The 23007-nt window shown below is 39.4% G+C and overlaps 1 protein-coding gene and 3 long non-coding RNA genes across 7 annotated transcripts in view; 3 read left to right on the top strand and 1 right to left on the bottom strand.

The window, feature by feature from the left end:
* Positions 1-4520, top strand: part of LOC118546341 (uncharacterized) — a 107476-nt gene extending 102956 nt beyond the window's left edge. For both annotated transcript variants that reach the window (XR_013441949.1, XR_013441950.1), the window contains one exon: positions 4159-4520. This is a non-coding gene — a long non-coding RNA (uncharacterized LOC118546341). The remainder of the gene's footprint in view (positions 1-4158) is intronic.
* LOC144379258 (uncharacterized) overlaps positions 1-16300 on the top strand; it is a 167857-nt gene extending 151557 nt beyond the window's left edge. The window contains exon 3 of the long non-coding RNA XR_013441951.1: positions 16187-16300. This is a non-coding gene — a long non-coding RNA (uncharacterized LOC144379258). The remainder of the gene's footprint in view (positions 1-16186) is intronic.
* Positions 228-22968, bottom strand: ANKEF1 (ankyrin repeat and EF-hand domain containing 1). 3 transcript variants are annotated; one of them, XM_036109042.2, is made up of 10 exons: positions 22368-22968; positions 18038-18428; positions 12751-12950; positions 11643-11792; positions 10271-10394; positions 5783-6605; positions 4143-4369; positions 2757-2920; positions 1396-1533; positions 228-550 (listed from the first exon to the last, which is right to left on the bottom strand). In XM_036109042.2, the coding sequence occupies exons 2-10, from the start codon at positions 18381-18383 to the stop codon at positions 392-394; spliced, it is 2331 nt and encodes a 776-aa protein (XP_035964935.2). In that variant the 5' UTR covers positions 18384-18428; positions 22368-22968; the 3' UTR covers positions 228-391. The 3 variants fall into 3 exon arrangements, with proteins under 3 accessions (XP_035964935.2, XP_077913063.1, XP_077913065.1); XM_078056937.1 differs by lacking the exon at positions 11643-11792; XM_078056939.1 differs by lacking the exons at positions 12751-12950; positions 22368-22968 and having other exon boundaries at positions 18038-18126.
* Positions 22023-23007, top strand: part of LOC144379259 (uncharacterized) — a 37157-nt gene continuing 36172 nt past the window's right edge. Inside the window, exon 1 of the long non-coding RNA XR_013441953.1 lies at positions 22023-22313. This is a non-coding gene — a long non-coding RNA (uncharacterized LOC144379259). The remainder of the gene's footprint in view (positions 22314-23007) is intronic.

A 23007-nucleotide genomic window follows, 5' to 3' on the forward strand; every position in this document is an offset into this window, starting at 1 on the left:
AATAAAATCTTTAAAAAAAGAAAACCTACTTCTCTTCCCTACTATTAAATTGTTTTCATCAATTTCCCCTAGAATTATAACTTTAGCAACATAATGACATACATCCTGTAAATTTTTTGTAATAATGTTATGTTTATAACCAAAATGCCGTTTATTCCTCTACATCCTTAAAGAAGATTAGGGGGTTTATCCAGAATATGTAATTCATTGCAAAATAAAATACACACTTTCTAGATAGCTCAGAATATTTATAGTTGTTAGAGCAAAAACAAATGTTTGGTTACAAATTCTTAATTTGTGGATTGCTTTGACTTTGATGGAAATACCAACTTTCTCTGAAGTATGGTCCCTGGGCCTCAAAATGTTGACCACAAGAAGCAGCTGCTGTGATTTAGGTCTTGAAGGCGGCTTCCAAGGCTTTAGCTTTTTCTGTGATGTTCTTCTGAAAGGGCATCATGAAGTCCTCAAAGTCCACCTCATAAGTGAACCTCTCTCGCCGCAGCTCCCTTTTTCTGATCAGCTCTGCTGTTGTGGCTTCAGGACTCCAGATCTTAAATAAATCACCATAGTCGGAGAAGGCATGAGTAGGAAAGCCAGCAAACATGGCAGTATGCAGATAATGCCCAGTATGGTTAATTCAAAACTATCAAATTTATTTCTAAATCTATTTTAACTTATGTTTTCCTCTTACATGATGTCAGTGGCTACATGGGCATCACTATTTCTGATGGTGACTATTTGGACAACTGGAATGCTTTTTAGTGACCTCTGATGATCCTCTGTTGTTCATTTTTAAGATGTCAAAAAAGGAAGTGATAGAGTTAGATCATTGGGGTTTGCTACCTTTATGTCTTATGGGGAAGTCCTGAGAAAATTATTTTCATAGTAGAAGGAAGAGGGGGCTGGTGGTCTCTTATTCAGCATGGTTTGATGGGCATTGGCAAGATCGCTCCTGTTTTCCAAAGATGTCTCCACCTCTTTAATTGTGGATGTTTTAGGCAGCTACTAAATAAATCCAGTGTTGCTTAGTATGAAACTCCCAAGTGAAATGGTAGTAAGAGTACAAAGAGGAAGGTTAGGGTCTGAGAAGCATCAAGAAAATGTATCTATAGCATTTGATGACCAAATAGCTATAGAGAATGGCATTGACCAAAAAATAGTTTTTCAAGGACAATTAAAATGTCAATATAGAAATAGTAGCAGGGGAAACTAGATATTGGAAGCTAAACAAGTTGGACTCAGTCAAAGCAATAGGACCTGGCAAAAGGACACCTTCAAATTATAACTATGAAAGATAATCTCTGGATATTTGTTTGGGTGCTCTGCATAAAAAGTATTTAGAAGATGATATTATGAGTTTATAACATGTTATGAAGGTCTTTCCAAAGTACTTACCCTCCGTGGAATAAATGTGATATCCACTTTCTTGGTATAACCACTGGTAATCAATGAATTGAGATAAACCACATTATCCTTACGCATTTTCTTTTCCTCTGATATGGTTGGTATGGTATAAACAGATGAAAGTGGTTGCTGGAAATGAGACAAAAGAAAAACCAACCCTATCAATTGCAAAAACCTATATATACTTTCTAATATTTGCCATTCTTTATCTTACTCTGAAGCCAAGAAAAAAATTAAAATTAAAATTAAAATGTTACCATACAAATTATAATTTGAAATGAAATAGAATATTATTATAACTTTGGATGGGGAAAGATAACTAGTTTGCCTTGTTTAGCTCTACTTAATTAGTAGTATCAGAGACATCATACAAGTCTTCAAAATATCCTTGACCTATGGCCATTGGTTAGAAGAATTAAATTATTCTACTAAAAAGATAATGATGTATGTAGTAGAAGCCTAGCCAACTGATCTTCCTTCACCTCTGGCCCCCCCTTACTCTCGTCTTCCATGTTTATTACTCTCTACTGTTTATTGTCCTCCATGTTTGTTACAATCTTTTCACCCTCTCCACTTCTTACCACCTATGTTTCTCCAACCCTTCCAATTTGATAACATTAGAGCTTTTCCTTTTTGAATTTCACCCTGTCTTATGTCTGCAAAGAATCTCCAGGGATCCTCTTGCTTCCCTAAAAGAAGCTTCTAGCCTAGAAATACACTTGACCTTCCCTGCTAATGACAAAGTCTTGCTCTCTCTGTAATCTGCCTGGGCAAAAACCTCAACCTTTTGCTGGTAGTTTAGAGGCATGCACATTATTCAGGATTACCAGGAACAGTCCTTTGGCACCTTTAAAACTTTCTGGAGTCATTCTGAGGAATATCCAAGTCACAAGTGGCTCGATATCCCCAGGGTTCAGTGGTAGTCATTAAAATTCCTTAGAAGGGGGATAAGGTGGGTAATGAAAGATTATGAGACCAAAATGAAGGAAAATCATGCTTTCCTTCTTTCTTCTTACCTTCCTTCCCTGTCTGAGCCATCTCATCAAATCTGTATGACTTAGAACCAAATATATACATATCCAATACCAGTTCTTTTTTCAACATTCTAATTGTATTTGGCTGAGCCAACTCAGTTTTTACATGGATCCTATTTGCAATGAGCACTTTTTAGAATTTTCAGTAATAGGAATTTCTTTGCTAGGTATTTTTTTTTCAATGCTGCATAAGAGTGCTGAAAATATGGCTTGCATATTATTTTGCCCATGCTGTGTAACAATGTGTAAATACTGACACTCTCCTACCCCCCGCAAGCTTTTACCAGTTACTAATGGGTAGTCGATCACTTTTCTTACCTCTTCTTTCTTAACTTCAGGGCCTTCAGTCTTCACTTTAGGAGGTGGCTTGCCTTTCAGTTTTTGATTTTCTGTTGGTTTTGGCAAGTTATCCAGCTTCTCTTGAATCAAACTAACTATTCTATAGTCAGCATATGCCTTTGCAACATCCATGGCAGTATGTCCTGCTCAAGACATAAATTCAGAGTTGCAATAAACAGACTGATAATAAACCATGCCGAAAAACCTCAGCACATCAGCCTCAGCATGTGGCAGTAAGGGTGATTACTACAGCCAATCGTTATGTGTAAGGTCACCAAGCTAGATCAGATACTCTCTAAGGTGGACCCAGCTCTGAAATCTCATAGTTTAAAGTGCCATTTACTAACAACACAACGTTTTCTTGTTAATTTTTTTGAGCATGTTTCTTAAAAAAATGGATAAGAAATATTGGTAGAATATTTACATTTGGATATTTGATTGATGGTTCTCTTCCCACCTTACACACATTTCCTTTTGTGTGACAATTTTACACTATCCTCCCCTTTCCCTGATACAAGGATGTATATTCAAAAAGGCCTGGGGAAGCTGGTAGTCACAGTGCTCTATACAGATGGCTGGGTATTATGACAACTGTAATATCCTCAGGCAGGCCTGAAACAATACTACCAGTGACCCAGGGGAAGCCCGAAGCAGCCAGAAAGGTTAATGCTCTCTCCGATCAAAAGGAAGCAATGGGTTCCACTGTAAGAAAATGACACCTCCAAGCAATGAGGTCAAACATTTATTCAAATGCTTATTTTTCAGGTTGTATATTTATGACATAAGATGCGCCCCTCCTATTTACTTCCCAGAGAGAGCCTCAAACTCAGGAATTGTGTTGTTCAGCTTTAGAAAGAATCCAAATTCTACAGCCTTTAAAATCATGCCACTTCCTAGGGACTTGGTAGTTATGACAGTGTGATAACCCAAGGTATGGTCTGAAAACCGGTACAAGCCCACAAACCAATGCTTCCTGGGCCACAGTGAAATAAGTAAGAAATTAAGAGTGGGCATTTAGAAATTTTTGGATGGATTTGATAGAATTTTCCATCACTTTAATCTAGTGATTAAAAAAACCTTACATTTTATTTCCCCACTTCATTTTCTAGTAAATCACTTTTTACTGTACTTTACAAAAGTATCCATCCATGACAGACTGCAAACATCAAGAACTGGTCCTTTCACACCAGTGACTTGAGAGGAACTGTGTATGAAACCAACTTCCAGAACATTCAACTTAGGCTTGTGGTTGCAGTAGCGACTTGCGGGGAAATGCGATCTTACAAGAAGAGAACCAGAAGGGGTTTGGAATCTAACGTAAATTCTCCTCTTCTGACCCGAACCACCACTCATGCGCCCACGCACCTTTTCTATTTTCCAGCTGGAATTTAGCGCCGATATCAAGAAGGTACTTTACGGTATCCAGTCTACAGCTCTCGATGGCTCTAGTCAAAGGGGTGGAGTTGTTGATTGAGACCGCATCTATCACTGCTCCAGCTTTAACAAGAAGCTCAACGATGTCTTGTTGGCCTGCATGGCATGCAAAATGAAGTGGGGTCCACAGGAAATTATCTCTTGCATTAACGTTAGCCCTATAAAATAAGATAGATGCACAAGCTAAAAATGTCGGTTGTTCCAAACACCAGAGGCTGGAAATGCAAAGCAAGATTTCCTATTAGTATTATCAAGTTGTTCAACTGTAAACCAGGGAAGCCCTAAATAAAGTTAAACTCTGTGCCATAATTTTTCTTGACTCGTGTTCCGCATTATCTGACAGTCTTAATTTGCTTTGCACACATTTTGTTTAGTTTTAAAAGGCACTTAGTTAGATCCCAGGGGTTACACTTTTTTGCAAAGGTTAAAATTAAGGAAAATTATATAACTGGATCTAATGAAGGTAAAAGCTGATAGGAAATAAAAAAGTCCTATTATTTCATTTTGTGTCTACTTTCTCTGCATGTCATAGATTTTTAAATGCACCTTCATTATTAAAATTCTAAGCATGAAAATGTATTATTTTAAATGTTAGTCCTTTTTAAAAATTCACTGTCCAAAAGTTCAAATTCTCATTAATTACTTTATACTCCCTCTTGATAATATACAAATCTGAATGCTTCTTTGACCTTGACCGTTATAGTAATAACAATAATACCCTTTTATCAAATATGCAATTACTTTGCTTTACATATTTTAACTCATTTAATCTTCAAAAAATCTGCAAGCTGAATCCTAGTAGAGCCCCATTATAAAAATGAAAAATGTGAGACACAAAAAAGAAACTTATGCCAGGTTATTCAGCTATGGTAAGAGAAGGAATTAAACCTGAGTAGTTGCTTTAGAAGTTCAGTAAAAATGTCATGCTTGGCTATTTTAAAGATATTTACAAATGAACCAAGGAAAAGACTGCTGCTTCTCGAGGAGGGAATGAGACATGCCCTAAGTCATCACGATCACTGTCCCACTTGTTTGAATTTGCTAGGATCCCCACACATAGGAGACAGATTAAAAAGCAATGCGGAAAATGAATAAGTTCTAGAGATCTATGCAATTCTGTGATTATAGTTAATATTGTACTGTACGCTTATAACCTGTTAAGAGGGTAGATCATGTTATCTGTCCCTACCACAATAAAAAAAAAATTCTTTTGCTGGGCTCCCTGCTCAGCAGGGCATCTGCTTTTCCCTTTACCCTTCCCCCACCGCTCATGAACTCTCTCTCTCTCTGTCTCAAATAAATAAATAAAATCTTTAAAAAAATAGTTTAAAAAATTCTTTCGGTAATTTAAAATAAAATAAAAAGTGACTCCACACCATGTAGATAAATCCTTAGGCAAAGCAACTTCATGCATAGTTACTGGCAAACCATCCTTGGGTACACACATTCCCAGCTTCCCATTAGCCCACTTTCCCATACAAGATCAATCTGTAATCTCGACGTCAGGAATGAAGCACTTTCTTTGTCCTAAAATTCTGGAGTTGAATGTGAATTCAACCAAGAAAACACACCCTTTTTCAAGAAGAAACTTGACGGCATCTATGTTTCCCGTGGCACACGCAGTCATTAGCGGTGTTTTGTAATAATTATCCTTCATATCCACAGGTATTCCTGATTCAAACGCCTTTTTCAGAGAAGCCAGGTCTCCTGCCTTGGTGATGAAATTAATATTTGAAAATACCTTCGGTGGATCATCAATGTACCAAGCAGAGTCATCCCGAACGGGATGTTCGGGCGGCCGGTCTCGGTTAAACCGACTGCTATCTGTTACATTCTGGTAGGTTTCAATCATGTAATAGGGCGGCCCGCCGTCACTCCGGCGGGGAAATACGTGGTCGGGGATGATGCAGATTGGCAGCGGTAAGACAAACTTGCCTTTCTTTGGCTTTTTGGCCATCCCTTTTTTCTTTTTCTTAGGCCCATAGGATCCCAAGACATAAGACTTACTCAGGTACCTGGTTCCTTTAAAGAAATCATTAATGTTGACCCCAGCTCCCCGCAATTTCTCATGATATTGAGCTATCATAGCCAGCTGTTCTGGGGTCACATATTCTTGCCTCTCCTCCAGCGTCAACACGAAGTCCTCCTTGCTGACTGTCCCATCGCCTCTGTCCACAAACGAAAAGGCTTCCCGAAGGAAAGTCTCATGTTCTAGCGACCAGTCGTGAAGTCTCAGGGCCCAGAGTGGATTTGGATCTTTGGCTCCTGGCCGCACCAGTTTATTAGCGGTGCGCTCTGCCCGCCGTATTTCTTTGCTTGCTGCTTTGAAGCCACCTTCCTTGGCCACAGTCCTGGGTGTTTTATGGTCTAAGTTCTTCCATTTCAGGTCACATCCTAAAACATGAAGCATCATTATCATGAATAGTGCCTAGGCACTTGCATGACTCTGCAAATGACATTCCTACAACCATTTTCTTAAGCTTGAACTACTGGCCAAAAGTTTATCCCTAAATTATTTGTATAGAGCAATGAGCCCATTTAGCTATTATAATTACAAAATTAAACTGTGATTTTTTTTTTTTCTGTGAGCTTCACTTTGGTGAATTCTGAGGGAAATCTGTTTCCAATTTATATTCTCTGCCCCTAAAGGATTGGGACATGAATCCCTATAGATACTTGAAACAAATTTCATATTGGGATACTTGCTAAGGAGACTTCCTGCCAAACAGGAAAAGAATAAGGGTGGAATTTGAATTTGGAAAGAAGCTGGGTTCAGACAGCTTACAAGGCCCTTAGGAACTCAATGCTGTACACCTGCTTCTTTTTGAATGATTATGGCTGCAAATCTGTGTACCATCTTAAACTATATTTATCTGTATTCTCCATGAATTCAATGTAATTTATATCGACCTGCTGTTTTGTGATTGGTCATGTGAACAACCCGGTAGAGGACAAAGTCATTCGTTCATCAAATCTGAAAGGACTCTAGTATTACGTTTGTGCAAATTAGGCATTAAAATTCATTTTCCTTCTTGGACCCTTCCTTAAAATGATGACACCAACATTATATGTAAGTATTCCTCAAATAAATAAATTTCTCTGAGTGCATTGGGGAGTCTACTTAGTGCCACTAGGAAGGTTGTGCTGTCCATAAGTGTCTTAAGATATTAAAAATCCATTATGTCTATAAATAAGTCAGACTACGAAGAAGCTCTTTCTAGTGTTTTGAATCTAGAAGAAGGCTCTTCTGTTTCTTTGCCAATATCACATAATCAGGAAGATTGCTACTCAATCAGTATGTCCAGCAACCAAATACATAGGCAGCTGCATGCAAAAATAAAACATGCCCCTCCAATACTTTATAGTTTTATTCCTTGTCAAAAAGAAAATGAGTCACCAGTGCTTTTTAAGATTAATACTTCCTTTGACATTGTCAAAACTTAAAATTTTATATTAAGACTGATAATTTTACTAGTGGTAGAAGAACTCAAAAAGAGTATTATGACAATGAGGGTTCTAAAATGTCCATATTGAACAGTTTTAAGAACAGTGACTTATTGAAAAGGGGACCTGAGACTGATCTTGATAGCATAATTCCATAGCGATTTCGAGAATGCTGTCTTTACTTAGCTTTTTTGCTTATTCAAGGTGTCTGGGTGTTTATCTACCATCTCCCAAGCCACTCCTATATTCACCCCTAAGGATCAAAGGACTTTAAAGGTGTTTTATCTTGCCTCCTTCTGCTCCCAGTTTCCTCCTAGTTAGAAACCTTTATGTGGATAAAAGACTACAACATCCCAGCTTAAAGATCTGAAGGCCCTTTTCTTCTCCTTTTGCCTTGGGATTTTTTGTCTCCTCCTCTATAATTAGTAAAAATAAAGATCCATTCATTCCCTTTGTGATGTATGATCTGCGGTCAAACGGACTCAGCTTACAGCTGGTGTGTGCTGCAGAGCACCAGCCAACGGCCCAAGAGAAAGAGAAGCCTCATGGGTGCTTCCCCAGAAGTGCTCCAAACTCCCAGCTTCTGCCCTTGGATACCGCACTCGCACTGCTTACGGGGACTTGTAAATTGTTCCAGCAGCAGGACCAGGGGCAAAGGAGGAGAACACTGAAGAAGATAGTTTAATGTGGCAAAAGAATTCAGCCTTCACATTTAAGGCTGAATGCACATGATGCAGATTGGCAGCGGTAAGACAAACTTGCCTTTCTTTGGCTTTTTGGCCATCCCTTTTTTCTTTTTCTTAGGCCCATAGGATCCCAAGACATAAGACTTACTCAGGTACCTGGTTCCTTTAAAGAAATCATTAATGTTTAAGTATAGAAGACACTGAATCCAGGGAGTTTACTCAGAAATGAGCATTTCATGGCTAATGCATTGTTTGTTGCTGCTCTGATTGCCTTAGCTGGACCTGTAACTGGTCACACTTCTGCTATGGAACTGGGTCCCCCACCTTGATCCAGTGAAGTGGTTGTTACTTCCAAACATGCTACAGAACTTAGAATGCTTTCAGGCCCTTATTTTAGAAACACGGTCTAGTCTCATGACTCTGCCAGGAAGATAATACTTTTCTGCATCATTGGGAAGGCCTTTGGCATGGCCCAAGCTCTGACTAAATGTGTTTCTCAATTTGCTTTTTGTGACTTTCTCCCAGGAGTACATAAATAACAGAGTAGATGTCTGGTGATGTTTGTCCCTATAATGAAGTGGTCAATATGTTAAAGTTGAAGAAGCTTGTCTTAATCTGGACAGATCTTTAGTTCTTAGAAATATACAGTGTTAAAAATGTCAGAATAAATTGCTGATAGTGACAGATTTGAAAACAAGACTGATGAGACCGTTTATGGGGGCAAAAGTTGCATCTGATATATTTTCCTTTATTTGTTAAAAGTGTTTATTATTTGGGGGGTTGGGGGGAGAGTACGAGCTTGTGTAAGTTCATAAAAAGTAGAAGTGAATCAGTTATTACACTCTTAGTTATACAGGCACATTAGTCTTATTTATATTAGTGGTTACAATACAGGATCTCTAGGCCCCAGGGACTTCTAAAATTCTCTGCTCTATTCTAGAATTGTAGAATAATAGACTCTAAGTTTTTGCCTATTTCTCAAACTGGAAAAAAAAGAAAAAAAACACTACCATAAAGTTCAGCAGAATGCAGTTCCACTTCTAACGAAGAGTTAGAAACTTTTTTTTAAATAAAGATTTTATTTATTTGCGAGAGAAAGAGGCAGAGCACAAGGGGGGTGTGTAGAGGCAGAGGGAGAAGCAGACTCCCCCTTGAGCAGGGAGCCCAACACAGGCTCAATCCCAGAACCCCGAGATAATGACCTGAGGCAAAGGCAGATGTTTAACCAACTGAGCCACCCAGGTGCCCTGAGTTAAAAACTTTCAATGTACATCCAGTCAGCATGTAATTAACACCAGTTTGATCCACAAACTTAATTAGCTAATATTACCACTTTAAGGAATACATTAAGCTATATATGCATACTTCATATTCCTAAATTAATAGTTACATAGAAGCTTCAGGAAAATCTAAAATATCACTTACCTTTCAAATTTTCCATGAAAATTTTCATTTTATTTCATATTTCTCCCTAAAACATTTCTCCCATAATTTCAAATTATTGAGAAAAGTTTATCCTTTGCACTTGATACAATTGAACATTTTTTAATAAAATAGTTAAAACTTCAGACTAAAAGACATAGTTTTCAGTATTCGTCCTTCAGATTGATGTCAACTTTTTTTTAAAAAGGAGTTTAATAACTATAAGCGTTTTAATAATTAGTTGACCCATGAACAATCCTGTTTAGATTTTTAACAATAACCTAAAAATATTTGAGAATGTGGGTTTTCATCACTTTAAGACAAGATTCATGATTTGACAGAAGGTAGAGTAAGAAAAGATTCTCAATTTTCTTTCTACGTATATAACTGATGTTCGGCTATTGAAAAAGATAAGCAACTGACAAGTGACAGGCCCAGATTCTCTGCTCATCTACAACATGGGTAAATCATAAATACTTTAAGCATAAAATTGCTAGGCAATTTTACCTCGCTGAGCTATATATTTACAGCAATCTGCAAAACCACCCATGGCAGCATAATGAAGTGGTGTGTTCCCATTCATTGATATCAGCCCCATGTCTCCATTGTAAGCAAAAAGAAGCTTCAATATCTGCAAAAAAAATCGTAGATATTGTAGAGGAATAGCAATATACATTCATTGAATGAAGACTGGCCCCTAAACGTGTTCTCCAATAGTTACTTAGGCTACATGTGGCTATTTAAAATTAAATTGAATTAAATAGAAAACAATTTTTAAAAATCCAGTTCCTTAGTTTCACTAGCCATATTTGAAATACTCAAAAGCCACATGTGACTTCCATATTACACAGCACAGATTTATAACTTTTCCACATTGCCAAAAGTTCTATCAAATAGCGTTGATCTAGAGGTTAGAAAATTCTATATTCAGCTGGGGCATGCCATCTTAGTGAATTCTAGTAATTCTAGAAAACATCAGCCTATGGGAAATATCATCAGGGAAGCAAATTCTTTACCACATGTGACTTCTATTGTGCTGTAGATTTTTATTGCAGGGGAGAGACCGAATGACAAAAACAAAGATAATTGTTAAAACTCAGAAAATTGAGTAAAGAAATTTTAGATGTAATTGAGAATTAAAAAAAAAAAAAGGAGAGCATTGGTTCCTATTTCGTTTCTGCAATGTCACTGTACCTATGAGATATCCTTTGCTGGTATATCCAGATAACCAGAATACTGAAGAGTTTAAAATGGAGGTGAGTCATTAGATGCACACAAAAAATCAGGGAGATAAAGGGGCACCTGGGTGGCTCAGTCGGTTAAGCGTCTGCCTTTGGCTCAGGTCATGATCCCAGTGTCCTGGGATTGAGCCCTGCATCAGGCTCCCTGCTCAGCGGGAAGCCTGCTTCTCCCTCTCCCACTCCCCCTGCTTGTGTTCCCTCTCGCTGTGTCTCTCTCTGTCAAATAAATAAATAAAATCTTAAAAAAAAAAAAATCAGGGAGATAAGAGTATGTTGACATTGTTCTCTCTACAACTCGGCCATGCCGGACATATTATGAAGAGTCTAATATGTAATAGAGGCATAAAATAAAGTAGTCTTGGTTGGCAAAACTTTTAAATTGCCATAGTTAAGAATACAGAAAAACATGGTTAGTAATATTAAATGCATAAACTTGGCAAGCCGATAAAACTGAATAAAGAGCTAGACAAAGTTAAAAATATAATATTTGATATAAAATATAATTTTAGAATTATTTAGGGAAATCAAGATGGTAATGTGGAAAAAATTCTTAGTGTAACCTATATGATATTTAAAAATTTGAGGAAAAGGTAAGAAATGGTGAGCAACAAATTTTAAAGCAAAGGGCAGATTCTTACATCAAAAAAGCCTCCTTTGGCAGCAAAATGTACAGCTTGTTTTCTCTCATTGTCAAAGGCATTCACTTCACCTCCTCTTTCCAATATCCCTCGAACTAATTCTATCACTCCTTCTCTTGATGCTTCCATTAAAGCCGTTCGACCTGTGGACTGGACAAGAAGCAGATTAAATTCTGGTTATACTTGTCATCTTAAATAACACACTTGGTATACATATGTTCTCAATCCATTTGGCCTTAGATTCACACTGGCAGGTTTAGTTCTCTACATCTTTATTAGTTCCACAAAGCAAATAGGAAAAATGAAGTCAGTGCAGTGGGTCAATGTAGAGAGTTCCAATATCAGAGTCAGGGTCACACCAGATGTCCCTGTGAAAAAATCATGCTAAAGATGCATTTTTTTTTTTTTTTTTTGCAAAGAAAGTAGAGCAAAAGGGGAGAAAAGAGGGTAAAATATATGCTAAAATTAGGTTTTAAGTGTTTTCTAATGAGAAAAAATCTATTATTATTGTCTTGAAATGCCTCTTAAACAATTAGAAAACTCAATAAAATTGGCCAAATGAGGAGAGGGAGCAAAATGAATGAGGGAAATAGCACAACTACATATTTTCTTTCCAAAAAGATAAATTTTTATTAGACATCGGTGATATCTTTTCTATTTTCTCTAATGATGTTTTACCTTTATGCATAATAAATACCAATTTTCCAAATGTAATTAGGAAATAAACTGTAAAATCATAGCAATATAAAGATAATGAGAGTATATCATCTTAAAGCATTTTGTTGTTTTTTTTTTTTAAAGATTTTATTTATTTATTTGACAGAGAGAGAGCACAAGTAGGCAGAGAGAGGGGGAGAAGCAGACTCTCCACTGAGCAGGGAGCCTGATGCGGAGCTCGATCCCAGGGCCCTGGGATCATGACCTGAGTCGAAGGCAGCCGCTTAACTGACTGAGCCACCCAGGCGCCCCTTAAAGCATTTTGAATAGAAATGAAAGTCTATAAGCTGACAGGATAATTTTACCATATTTAAATACAAAAAAAATTGCACTACTAAGACTCTATAATTGAAAAAAAAAGGAATATTTATAATCACAGGAATAGTCATACTGAGTTGATAGCGTTTGGATTGGCTCCTTTTTCCAAAAATGTCAGGCACGTGTCTTTAATATCATGTGCTTCTTCGCAAGCTCTAAGAAATATTGGTTTTCCTTCATAGGTAGAGTTGTTGACATCTGCGCCATGTTCCAGGGCAATCAATGCACAGCGATAATGCCGCTTAGTAGGTAAAATGCAGTAAAACAAAATACCTGTAGAAAAATAGAACCCCCCAAATAGTACTTCATTAATAGTCTCTCTATATTCGAACCAGATAGCAAAGAAAAACTAATAATTTTGAAATCCATAATTGGCTAGTTGAAGGTGGCAGAGCAGAGGCGTAGCTGCCTTGCTTTTCCTTCTGAAACCAACTGAAACACCAAGACAGAGGAAGAAAGAGAGTCAACCTCTGATACAATTAGAAAACAGTCACAACCAAATGTGATAGGACCTCGTTCAGGGAAGAATCTGAGTGCTGATATGTGAGGCCCTGACAACCTTGGGTATTTGGCATCTTGCAGTCCCGTGCAGGACTGTGTGTGCTGGAGGGCGAGCGGTGGTTTGCTGTGTCCCATCTGAAGCTGCAGAGCCACAAAGCAGATGGTACTGAATGATGAAATGTGCAGACTGGCCATGTTTATAAGAAGCAGGCTGTCAGTACAGCAGCATTAAGAAGAAAACGTTGATGACAAGGGGCTCTGCCATTTTGGCAACTCGTTTTGTTCCAATGAAGAGAGGAAAATGCAAAATCTCCCCACCTATAACCTCTGACGTACAGGCCCTCCACATAATCCGTGTCAAAAATGTACTACAAGTCAGGGGTATTGTTGTAATCTGGGCAAAGAACAGTCAAACTCCAAACTGACTTTGTAATGACCTCACTCTAAACAGAGGCTTCATTCAAAGAGGAACAGTAACCAATAAAAAACCAGCATGTGACCTATGAAAAATACAGATACCGAAAGGAAGAAATCTGATAATAAAAGCTAGGTTAAAAGTACACGCTGGAAAAACTATACTGTGTGAGAATTATTGACTGTCCTATTTCTATGATAGCAAAGAAGTTAAACATAACTTTTTTCCAAAACAAAAGTGCGAAGATGGACCAAGACTAAATGCAGGGCTTCTAGGACAATAGATGATAAAAGAAGGAAAAGATGAAGTTAAGCCAGCTGAGCTTAGGAAGAAATGGTAGAGGAAAATAAAACCACCAAAGAAAGGAAAGTCAAACCGGAGGCAGGAAAAAGGAGAGTGCAAAAACCATGGTCATGGAAGTGAAGAAAAAACTTGAAAGAACTAAGGAAAATGTAACAGATGGTGGAAGAGCTGAAATGGTCTAGAGAGGCAAAGAAGAGTTAACATATATGTAATTGGTGCTCAACAATAAAAAACCAAGTAGAACAGAAAAAATATGGAGATACAACAGAAGAAAACTTTCTTGAAGTGAAAAGCTGAATTTGAAGATTAAAAAAGCATACTGGGGGGGGGGGTGCCTGGGTGGCTCAGTCATTAAGCGTCTGCCTTCGGCTCAGGCCATGATCTCAGGGTCCTGGGATCGAGCCCCACATTGGGCTCCTTGCTCCGCGGGAAGCCTGCTTCTCCATCTCCCACTCCCCCTGCTTGTGTTCCCTCTCTCGCTGTGTTTCTGTCAAATAAATAAATAAAATCTTAAAAAAAAAAAAGAAAAAGAAAAAGCATACCGGGGTCTCAGGAAAAATGGACTAAGAACAATCAATGAGGTGTGCCTAGGTAAAGCTAGGTAGAGGACATGTCCTGTGAGCCTCTGGGTAACAATTCAAGTCCTCTATAAAGAGGAAAGTCAAGGGGCACCTGGGTGGCTCAGTCAGTTAAGCATCTGCCTTCGGCTCAGGTCATGGTCCCAGGGTCCTAGAATCGAGCCCCGCATCAGACTCCCTGCTCAGTGGGGAGTCTGCTTCTCCCTCTCCCACTCCCCTTGCTTGTGTTCCCTCTCTCTTGCTGTGTCTCTCTCTGTTAAAAAAATAAATAAAATCTTTAAAAAAAAAAAAAAGAGGAAAGTCAAGCTGGCCTCCAGATTTTGCCACAGCAACATTCAATGCTAGAAAATAACTAAAGGATCTCTACAATATCACTTGAGAAAGAAAATTGGAGGGTTTTTTGTACCTGCCGAGCTGGCTGTTCATATATAAAAGCAGTAGACATATAAGTTTAAGGATGCAAAAGTTATTGTACTAATCTCTTCTTTCATAGCAAAATATTAATGAATACCATGTAAAGTGCTAATTCAACAAAGTTTTATGTATATGAAAAGCTATTAAATTTGCCATTAAAACAATCAAAAACATTTCTCTTCCCAAGGGGAAAAAAAATCTATATATGGTGGTGGGTGTTAACTAGACTTATTGTGGTGATCATTTTGCAATGCATACAAATATCAAATTATGTGTACACCTGAAACTGATACAATGTTGATGTCAATTATACCTCAATTTTTAAAAGTCAATCAGTAAATAATAAAAGTAAATAAAACTACCGTTCCAACAACCAAAAAAAAGATCTAAAAGCAGACCATTAACCTTAGAAAATATAACACACACACACACCAAAAAAAGAACATATGGACCATATAGGAAAATATTTTTATATTTATTTATTTATATATATATATATATATATATAATATATTATATTCTCATAACATAAAATAAATGACAGCCCTGAGGCCAAACCTTTGGGCCATCTAGATAAATATAGGTTGGATAAATTCTACCATTAAAATAAAAACCACAATTTATATAAAATCAAAATCTAAATATATTTCATATAAACAGATGCATCTAAAATAGGGTTACTCAGAACAGTTAAAAACAGAAAGATGGCCAAGGACATGGTTGAAAATAGAAAACCAAAGACACAACAAGTCATAGCAGGCAAAATTGGGCCAAAACAATAACAAACAACAATGTCACCTAGAGAATACCAGATGAGGCTGAATTCATTACAAAAGGCCCTAAGGTACTTAGGAAATGGATACTTTATAATGATGGCAGGTGCAACTCACAGTTAAAGTCTATCTGGGTTGACTCTTTAAGCCACAATGAACATGAGTCAACATTCTAAAACTGAAGCAAAAAAAAAAAAGAGGGCAAAGATGATAGACTGTAGAATTCTCATACTACATTTATGGGACTGGGTATGCATTCCTATAAATGGGAGAGCCAATGAATGAGTGCTATTAGGAGCTAGTCTAGCTTAACCCTTGAAGAGAACAGACACCATTCTATACTCCAGACTGGCACTAATTAATCCCCTAGGACAACATTTAGGAAAGAAATTCTTGGTTTAGAGATTTACCTTTTCCATGTTCTGCAAAATTTTTCAAAGTACAGTTTAACCTAGAGTATGTCCCACATCCTTCTAAAGATCCAGTTAAGTGTTTTAACCATTTAAATGTTGGTTTGTCCTTTAGGACCAATGTGCAGTGAATGAAACATCAATCGCTGGAGAATAGGATGTCATTGGCAGAGACTTCTGTGGAATAAGCAAAGCAGTTGGGCAAGTGGCAGCCAAACTGAGAGCTGTGCAAGGTGAGCTAGATTCGCTGACGTGGGGAAGACAGGGCTTGCAGTGCAATAAGCACACCATGGGTTAGACAGAATCAAGTCTCTATGGGGCCGGACTAACAAGGTCATGCGTGCAACAAGATTTATATTTGTTCCAAGTTTTTTATTTTTAATTCTTCCTATGTGATTGGTCAGATCGTTTTCTCATACATTCATCTCCCAGAACCTTGACAGGTTTAATATTAATTTCAATGAGCTTAGATATTAACCAGATGGCTGTTGCATTTGCTACTAATATTCACGTGATCCTGTTTCTAATTTTACTTTACTTTTAATTTTACAATTTTAGATTTTTATTATAAAATTTCTCAACCTTTTTTTTTAAGCTTATATTTCTGTTTCAAATTCTAGAAGGTAAACTATTCTCCATTACAGTGTTTCCCCAAAGTATATTTCACAAAACTCCTGGTATATAAAATGCCACAAGGAAAAACTATTTCAAGGGTCAAAGACAAATGGAAAATGTCACTGTCATTAGTCTGTCTGACAAATGTGAAATCAACATGTCTCAATTTGTTTATCCAATGTTTCTCTAACGAGTTTGGCAGTGGAAACAATTTTGCATGTAATGCTTATCAACATCCTAGAGATTCAGTGGTCCATGGAACGCACTTTGGGAAATGATATTATATAGAGCTTTAAGAGGCTTTTTTTCTTTTTCTTTTTCAGGATTTAACATTTTAAAACACATTTGATCCCTGAATGTATCTGAAGTTCATTTCATTATGCGGTGCTATTAAGTAATTAAATGATTGTTCCTTTCCTTGTCCTCTCCTATTGTTTTAAGAAAGTCATTTATCAAATACCAAGTCTGGAGAGAATTATAAAAGCGGATTTTGTTCCTGTCAGAAAACATTAACACCAAAAAATGGGATTTATTTCTCCAGTGTGGGACTGATGTTAATGGCTTTGTACTTGAAGCAACGCCTTGGGACAACTGATTAAATCTACCAATTTATATTAAGCCTGGTGGTAATTTTCTTGGTGATTTTCATGGGGCTGTGTCAAGTCCTTCTGAAACCTTGAGTTATTTGGGCAAGAAGCTCCCAGACAAGGTGTTGAGACGAGATTAGGGAGAACAGAGTGGAGAAGTAGGGCTGTCTCACCTGAAAAAGCATGGAAATGCCATGTCTCAAGGTTCAAGTCAGGTTTCCAAATACATTTAAACTGACCCTCAAGAATTGGATTTTATGCCAGAATCTACCTTAGCCCTTCCAGTTCCCAACTGCAACCCCTTTCTACATCAGGCTGCTATTGAGAGGGAATACAATCCTTTTGGAGTCCAAGTTGAGTACTCTTTGAGGTTCTAAAGTATAAAAAAGATTAAGAAATTCTCTCCCTCATCTTTTGTTCTAAACAAGATTTTTGTATTTTATAATCAATGATTCTGCCTATAGTATTATCAGTGTGTATCATTAAAAATTCTCTACATTTAGAAAAAACACCAAACACAAATTAATCTAACTCTAATTTTTTTAAGGGAGACATCTCTCACAGCTCGTTTCCCTAAGATATACCTTAATACCATTTTCAAATTATAGGGAGATGGTGTCCTTAAGTACAGGAGTGAGAACCTGGCTTTTCACTTGAACTCATGAGTAATTCACTTCTACAGTTGGAAAGCAAATAAGTCCACTTTCTGGATTTCTGGCTACAGAGTGGATTGCAGCTACTGGATAAAATGTTGGGATTTTTACCTTTTCCTTCATTATCAACTATAGTCATGTCAGCCTTTGCCTTGGCTAATATTTCCATGGACAATTCATGCCCCAGCTCTGCAGCCCTCATTGTCGGAGTACAACCCATCTTGTCTTGCACATCAGGGTGAGCACCAAGGCTAAGGAGAAAGCTGACCATATCGACGTCATTGGAAACCGAGGCCAAGTGCAGAGCACTGTGTCCATTGAGGGGGTCTGTGAAATTGATTAGTTCAGGGTATCCAAGCCTGATCAGCTTTTCTATCTGCTTCGTGTCTTTGTTCCGAACACACTGAAGAACTTTGTAGATCTGCAAGTTCTCAAGTCTCTTATCGGCTAAAGCCATACTCGACCACCTTCTTGAAAATGCTTTTCTGGACCAAAACAAAAACTATAGCAGCAAAAAAACAAAAACAGAAACACACAACTCCAAGTTAATTTTGTCATCTTTAATTTGGTATAAATAATAATATTTTAAGTCTTCCCTAAGAAGAGAGGCTGTTTCTCACGAAATGTTATTACCACAATTTATTGCAACTGATTTCACAAAAAGTATAAATTATACATAAATAGAGAATATTCAGCTAGCATAAAACTAAAATATTTTGAAACAAATGTTTCATCATAATTAATATCAGCCTTGCTAATGCAGCTTTCTTGTTAATTTAATTTCTTGTTTCATTTAACCCTCCTTCCTTGACACAGCCTCCCTATTCTATCCATGAAGAAGGTAAGGCTAACAGAAGTGCCAATGTGAGGATTTGAGTTCCCCACTCTATGGCTCTGTACCAGCATGTCCTTCTAACCTAGAGACCATACAGGTTTTGGTAGTTAACAAATGTTATAAAGAACCTGTGGAATTTTAGGTGCTCATTATAAGCAGGAATCTACTGGGCTCAGTGGGATACTAAATGTGATGGATGATTCATGTCACCTCACATGGGAATGATGTAGGCAAATGGTTGAGAGACAACTATAATTTTCATAAATAATTCCACTGTTAAATTGTGATGAGCATTCTGATATGTAATTTTATCTCTTCTTTACTGTTTATGGAAAAACAATCTTTTGAATTGAGTCATAGGTCATGCTAGGTATACCCAGCTTGCTTTTCTTTCCTCACTTTTTTTGGGAAAAGAACACCATTATCATATTGGGGATCCATTCCAGATCATCCAGTCCTGCTATCCTAGGCCAAATCATTGCCACAGACTTCTAATTTGTCTCACTGCTCCCACAACGGACCCCTAAGGGTATATTCTCTGTTCAGTCCTCAGAAAATAATTTTAAAAATGTAGATCAGATAAGGTCAAGCAAGCTTCCAGCCCAAAATTTTTGGATGGGGTTGCCCCTTCTATCCCCTGTGATAGGAATGGGTCTGAGACCATGGCTTAACCAGTGTGAATGAATTCTCTCCCTAGGTAGAGTGAATGTCTCAAGCATATGCTCAGGAAAGACATGAGGCAGTCAGCACCCTACAGGACCCTCCTGCTAGAACATGGCCAGACTACTGTGTGCTGAGGCAGGTAAGCAGTAGGATGTGGCCTCGGCTGTGTGAGCCATGTTGGCTGTCAGGGAGCGTGCATGTTACAGAGACTGAGACTGAGGGCAGACATTGCGCTTGGGACTCCGTTGTGCCAGAATTCACCTACCACTTTAGTTAGTCCACACGACATTAGCTCAGGGCTGCAGGAGTAAATATGCCCTCCCCACCCCCCTTAATTTAGCATAAACCAGTTAGCCGAGTTTCTGTCATTTGCAATGGAAAGGATTTCATCTTACTACAAAATCTGAAACTGCTCCACCTTTTCTCCACAAGCCTGCTCCCTTGCCTACATTCCCTGTGGCGGTGAATAGCACTGGTGACCACTTGTTCCTCTTGAGCTGCATCTCTCTACACAACCCCATCTCCATTGCCTGCTCCCCTTCTACCTCACCAGCCACTCTTCATCCCCCTTTTGCTGGCTCCCCTGTTCTGTCAGAAGCCTAACTGTTGGGGTGCCCAGGGCTCGGCCCTCAGGACTCTTCTCTAACCTCACACACTGTCCTGATGGTCTCATCCCATCTCATGACCTTCATCCCAATTTGAGGCTTCTGATGGTTCACTCTCAAATTTATACAGCCATCTCTGGCTCTCCCCAGAGTCCAAAGTGATATCTCTACTTGTTGACTCTTCATCCTCACATGGACCTCCACTAGGCATATAAAATGTAACCCGTCAGAAGATAACTGGGAGCATCCTGACCTTCTCCAGTTCTCCCCACTTCCAACGATGCCATCACCATCCATGAGTCTACTCCGAGAAAAATACTGGAAGTTATCCCTCATTCTTTCCCTGCAGATCCCCTACTCTTTAAATCCATCAGCAAACCCCGTAACTCTACCTCCAGAATATAGCCTGACATCAGCTGCCAGTGGTGCCATCCTCGGCCAAATCCTTGCCACAGACTCTAGGTTGTCTCACTGCTTCTTCAGCAGCCCTCCAGAGCCCCTTCCTTATTCAGTTCCCAGAAAAATCTTTCTAAAATGTAGATCAGACAAGCCTCCACCCCCAACATTTTAGCATAACTATTTTTGAATATAAAGAAAAGTTGAATACCCATATATCTACCCCTGAGATCCTACCATGAATGCTTTACTTGCTTTATCACATATCTATCCATCCTTCTGTCTATCATTTATCTATCTTATTTTTTGATCCATTTCAAGGTAAATTGCAGACATATTCCAGCATACAATATCCTTAACTAGAGTTCAATATTTGCTTACAGCTCTTTTTTTTTCTTTTTTGTCTTTTGAATATATAATGAAATGTACAAGTATTAAGTGTACCATTCCATGGGTTTTGACAAATGCATACATCTATGTAACCCAAACTCCTGTTAGGATATAGAACATGATGTTCACGCCAGAAAGTTCTCTCCAAACTATCTTTTAAAAGCAGTTCAAATGCTTTTTTCATCTTAATCAGAACAAATCCAGACACCTCATGATGATCTTCTAAGAACATTTTCTCTGCCCCTCTGATCTTACTTCACTCCAACCTCCCTTGATAAGGTGATCTCCAGCCACATTGGCCCCCCTTCTGTTTATGGAACAAAAACGCAGTCCTGCCTCTGCAACTTCTTGTTCCCTCTGCCTCGGGTGCCCTTTGTTCAGAATATGTCAGTTGGCACTTCTCACCATTCAAACTGCAGCCACCATGTCACCTTTTCTTTATAACGAAACATTTCTGTATATTACATTTCTATATATCTGTAGAAACAGATATATTCAATTTATGTATTGTGTGACTTCCCCACTAGTATAGAGCCTTCATGAAACAGAAGTTTTATATCATAATGACCTTTATTTCTCCATCACCCAGAACTTGACTCATGTGAGGCATTCAAGTAATGGTTGCTCGATAAAGGATGATCAAAAGTTTTAAGATTGAGTGGAAGGAACCAAAGAAAATGCCCACGTTTCTGGCTTGAGCCACTGGCTACCTGTGTCTGAGATGGGGAGCTCGAGATTTAGTCTGGATTGGTCAGAGAGTGTAGATGGTTACGCTTTGGGCATGCTGAGTCAGAATCCACAAGGCAATGGGGTACACAATTCAAGAGAGAGAGGTCTATGGGGAGCTGTGGGGGGGTTTGGTGGCTGCAAGGCAGCCCGACACTGGGCGAAGTCAAGGAGGAGAGCGTGTCAAGGGTAAAGAGTGACCATCACTGTCAAATGCACGCTGCTGCCTCGTCCTTTTCTCCCCACTCTTTTGCTGGCTGTTTTTTCTTTGTGCTTCCTCCTTTGCCACTGGGACATCAGTCATCACATGGCTTGTGGCTTCAATGTCCTGTTTGCCGTGGCCCCTCTCTTCCCTTCTAATCTGTTTATAACATGTGGTGGACTAGGCAACCAGATAACGCAGCTGGTTAAAGCCATGTGTGTAAAGAGGCTCCCACTAAGTCCTGAGCTGCCCCACAAGTCACCCACTTGGTCTCTGCTCCGTGCTGTGGTGATATTTACTTTAGCAGTTGTTTATGGTTTGTCTTATTACACAGCCATATCCTAGTTAGATGCATATGTAAGCACGATGTACACGGAATAGGATTCGGTGCTTCCAAATAGCTCATTGACTCTCCTGAATCTACATCCCCTCATTTGTGTGAACAGAGACATCCTCATCAAAGACTTCAATGCTGTCTCTGAGGCACCCACCCCATCAAGCTACGCTGGTGAATTCCACAGTCCACGGGCTGGTTCTAGAGCTTGCACTCTTCCAGCTAAAGCCCTGAAAGTAAGTAATTTCAAGGGAAAAGCCAGGTGGCAGGGAGCAAGGTGCCAAGCTCACCTCTTAGTCCTGACGGTGATCAGGAGCCGCGGATGACCAGGCACCGACGCGCCTCGGCCTGCGGGGGCGCCCTGCGGCCGCGGCCCTCGTTCTCTGCCACCTGGCGGGGGCCCCAGCCGCGACCGCGGACTCCCGGAGCCCGGCTTGGGCGCCCAGCCGTGAATGGTGTCTACGTGGGCAGAGCAGGCGAGCCGGCGCGCGGGGCTGCAGGGAGGGGGTGTGTGTGTCCATGGGCCCCGGGTCCGCAGCAGGCGAGCTCGCAGCCAGGTGAGCGCAGGGGGCGGGGTGGGAGCCGCCGAGTCAGGGCCGATTGTGAGCCTCGGCCACGCACCGCCCCGCTGCCAGGGCAACAGCTCGGGGGCGCGGCGCGGCGGGGCGGGGCTGGTGTCCGCCAGCCGCGCGGCCCCGCCAGGTGGCCTAGTCCCCGCCAGTTGGCCCGCCCGGCCCGGATGCTGGAGGAGGGTCCTGCGCTCCCAGCGCCGCGGATGGCGAAGGCCGTGCGCCCCACACCGGGCTCCGCACCAATCCTCCCTTCTTTCATCCTCTTCTCCCACCCCCTGCCCTTATTCTAGAAAGCATTTAATTCGCAGCGCTATAAACATAATAATAAAAAAATTTAAAAAAAGAAATAAAAAGCATT

The sequence above is a fragment of the Halichoerus grypus genome, chromosome 10, assembly GCF_964656455.1.
Source record: "Halichoerus grypus chromosome 10, mHalGry1.hap1.1, whole genome shotgun sequence".
Classification (NCBI taxonomy): Eukaryota; Metazoa; Chordata; class Mammalia; order Carnivora; family Phocidae; genus Halichoerus; species Halichoerus grypus.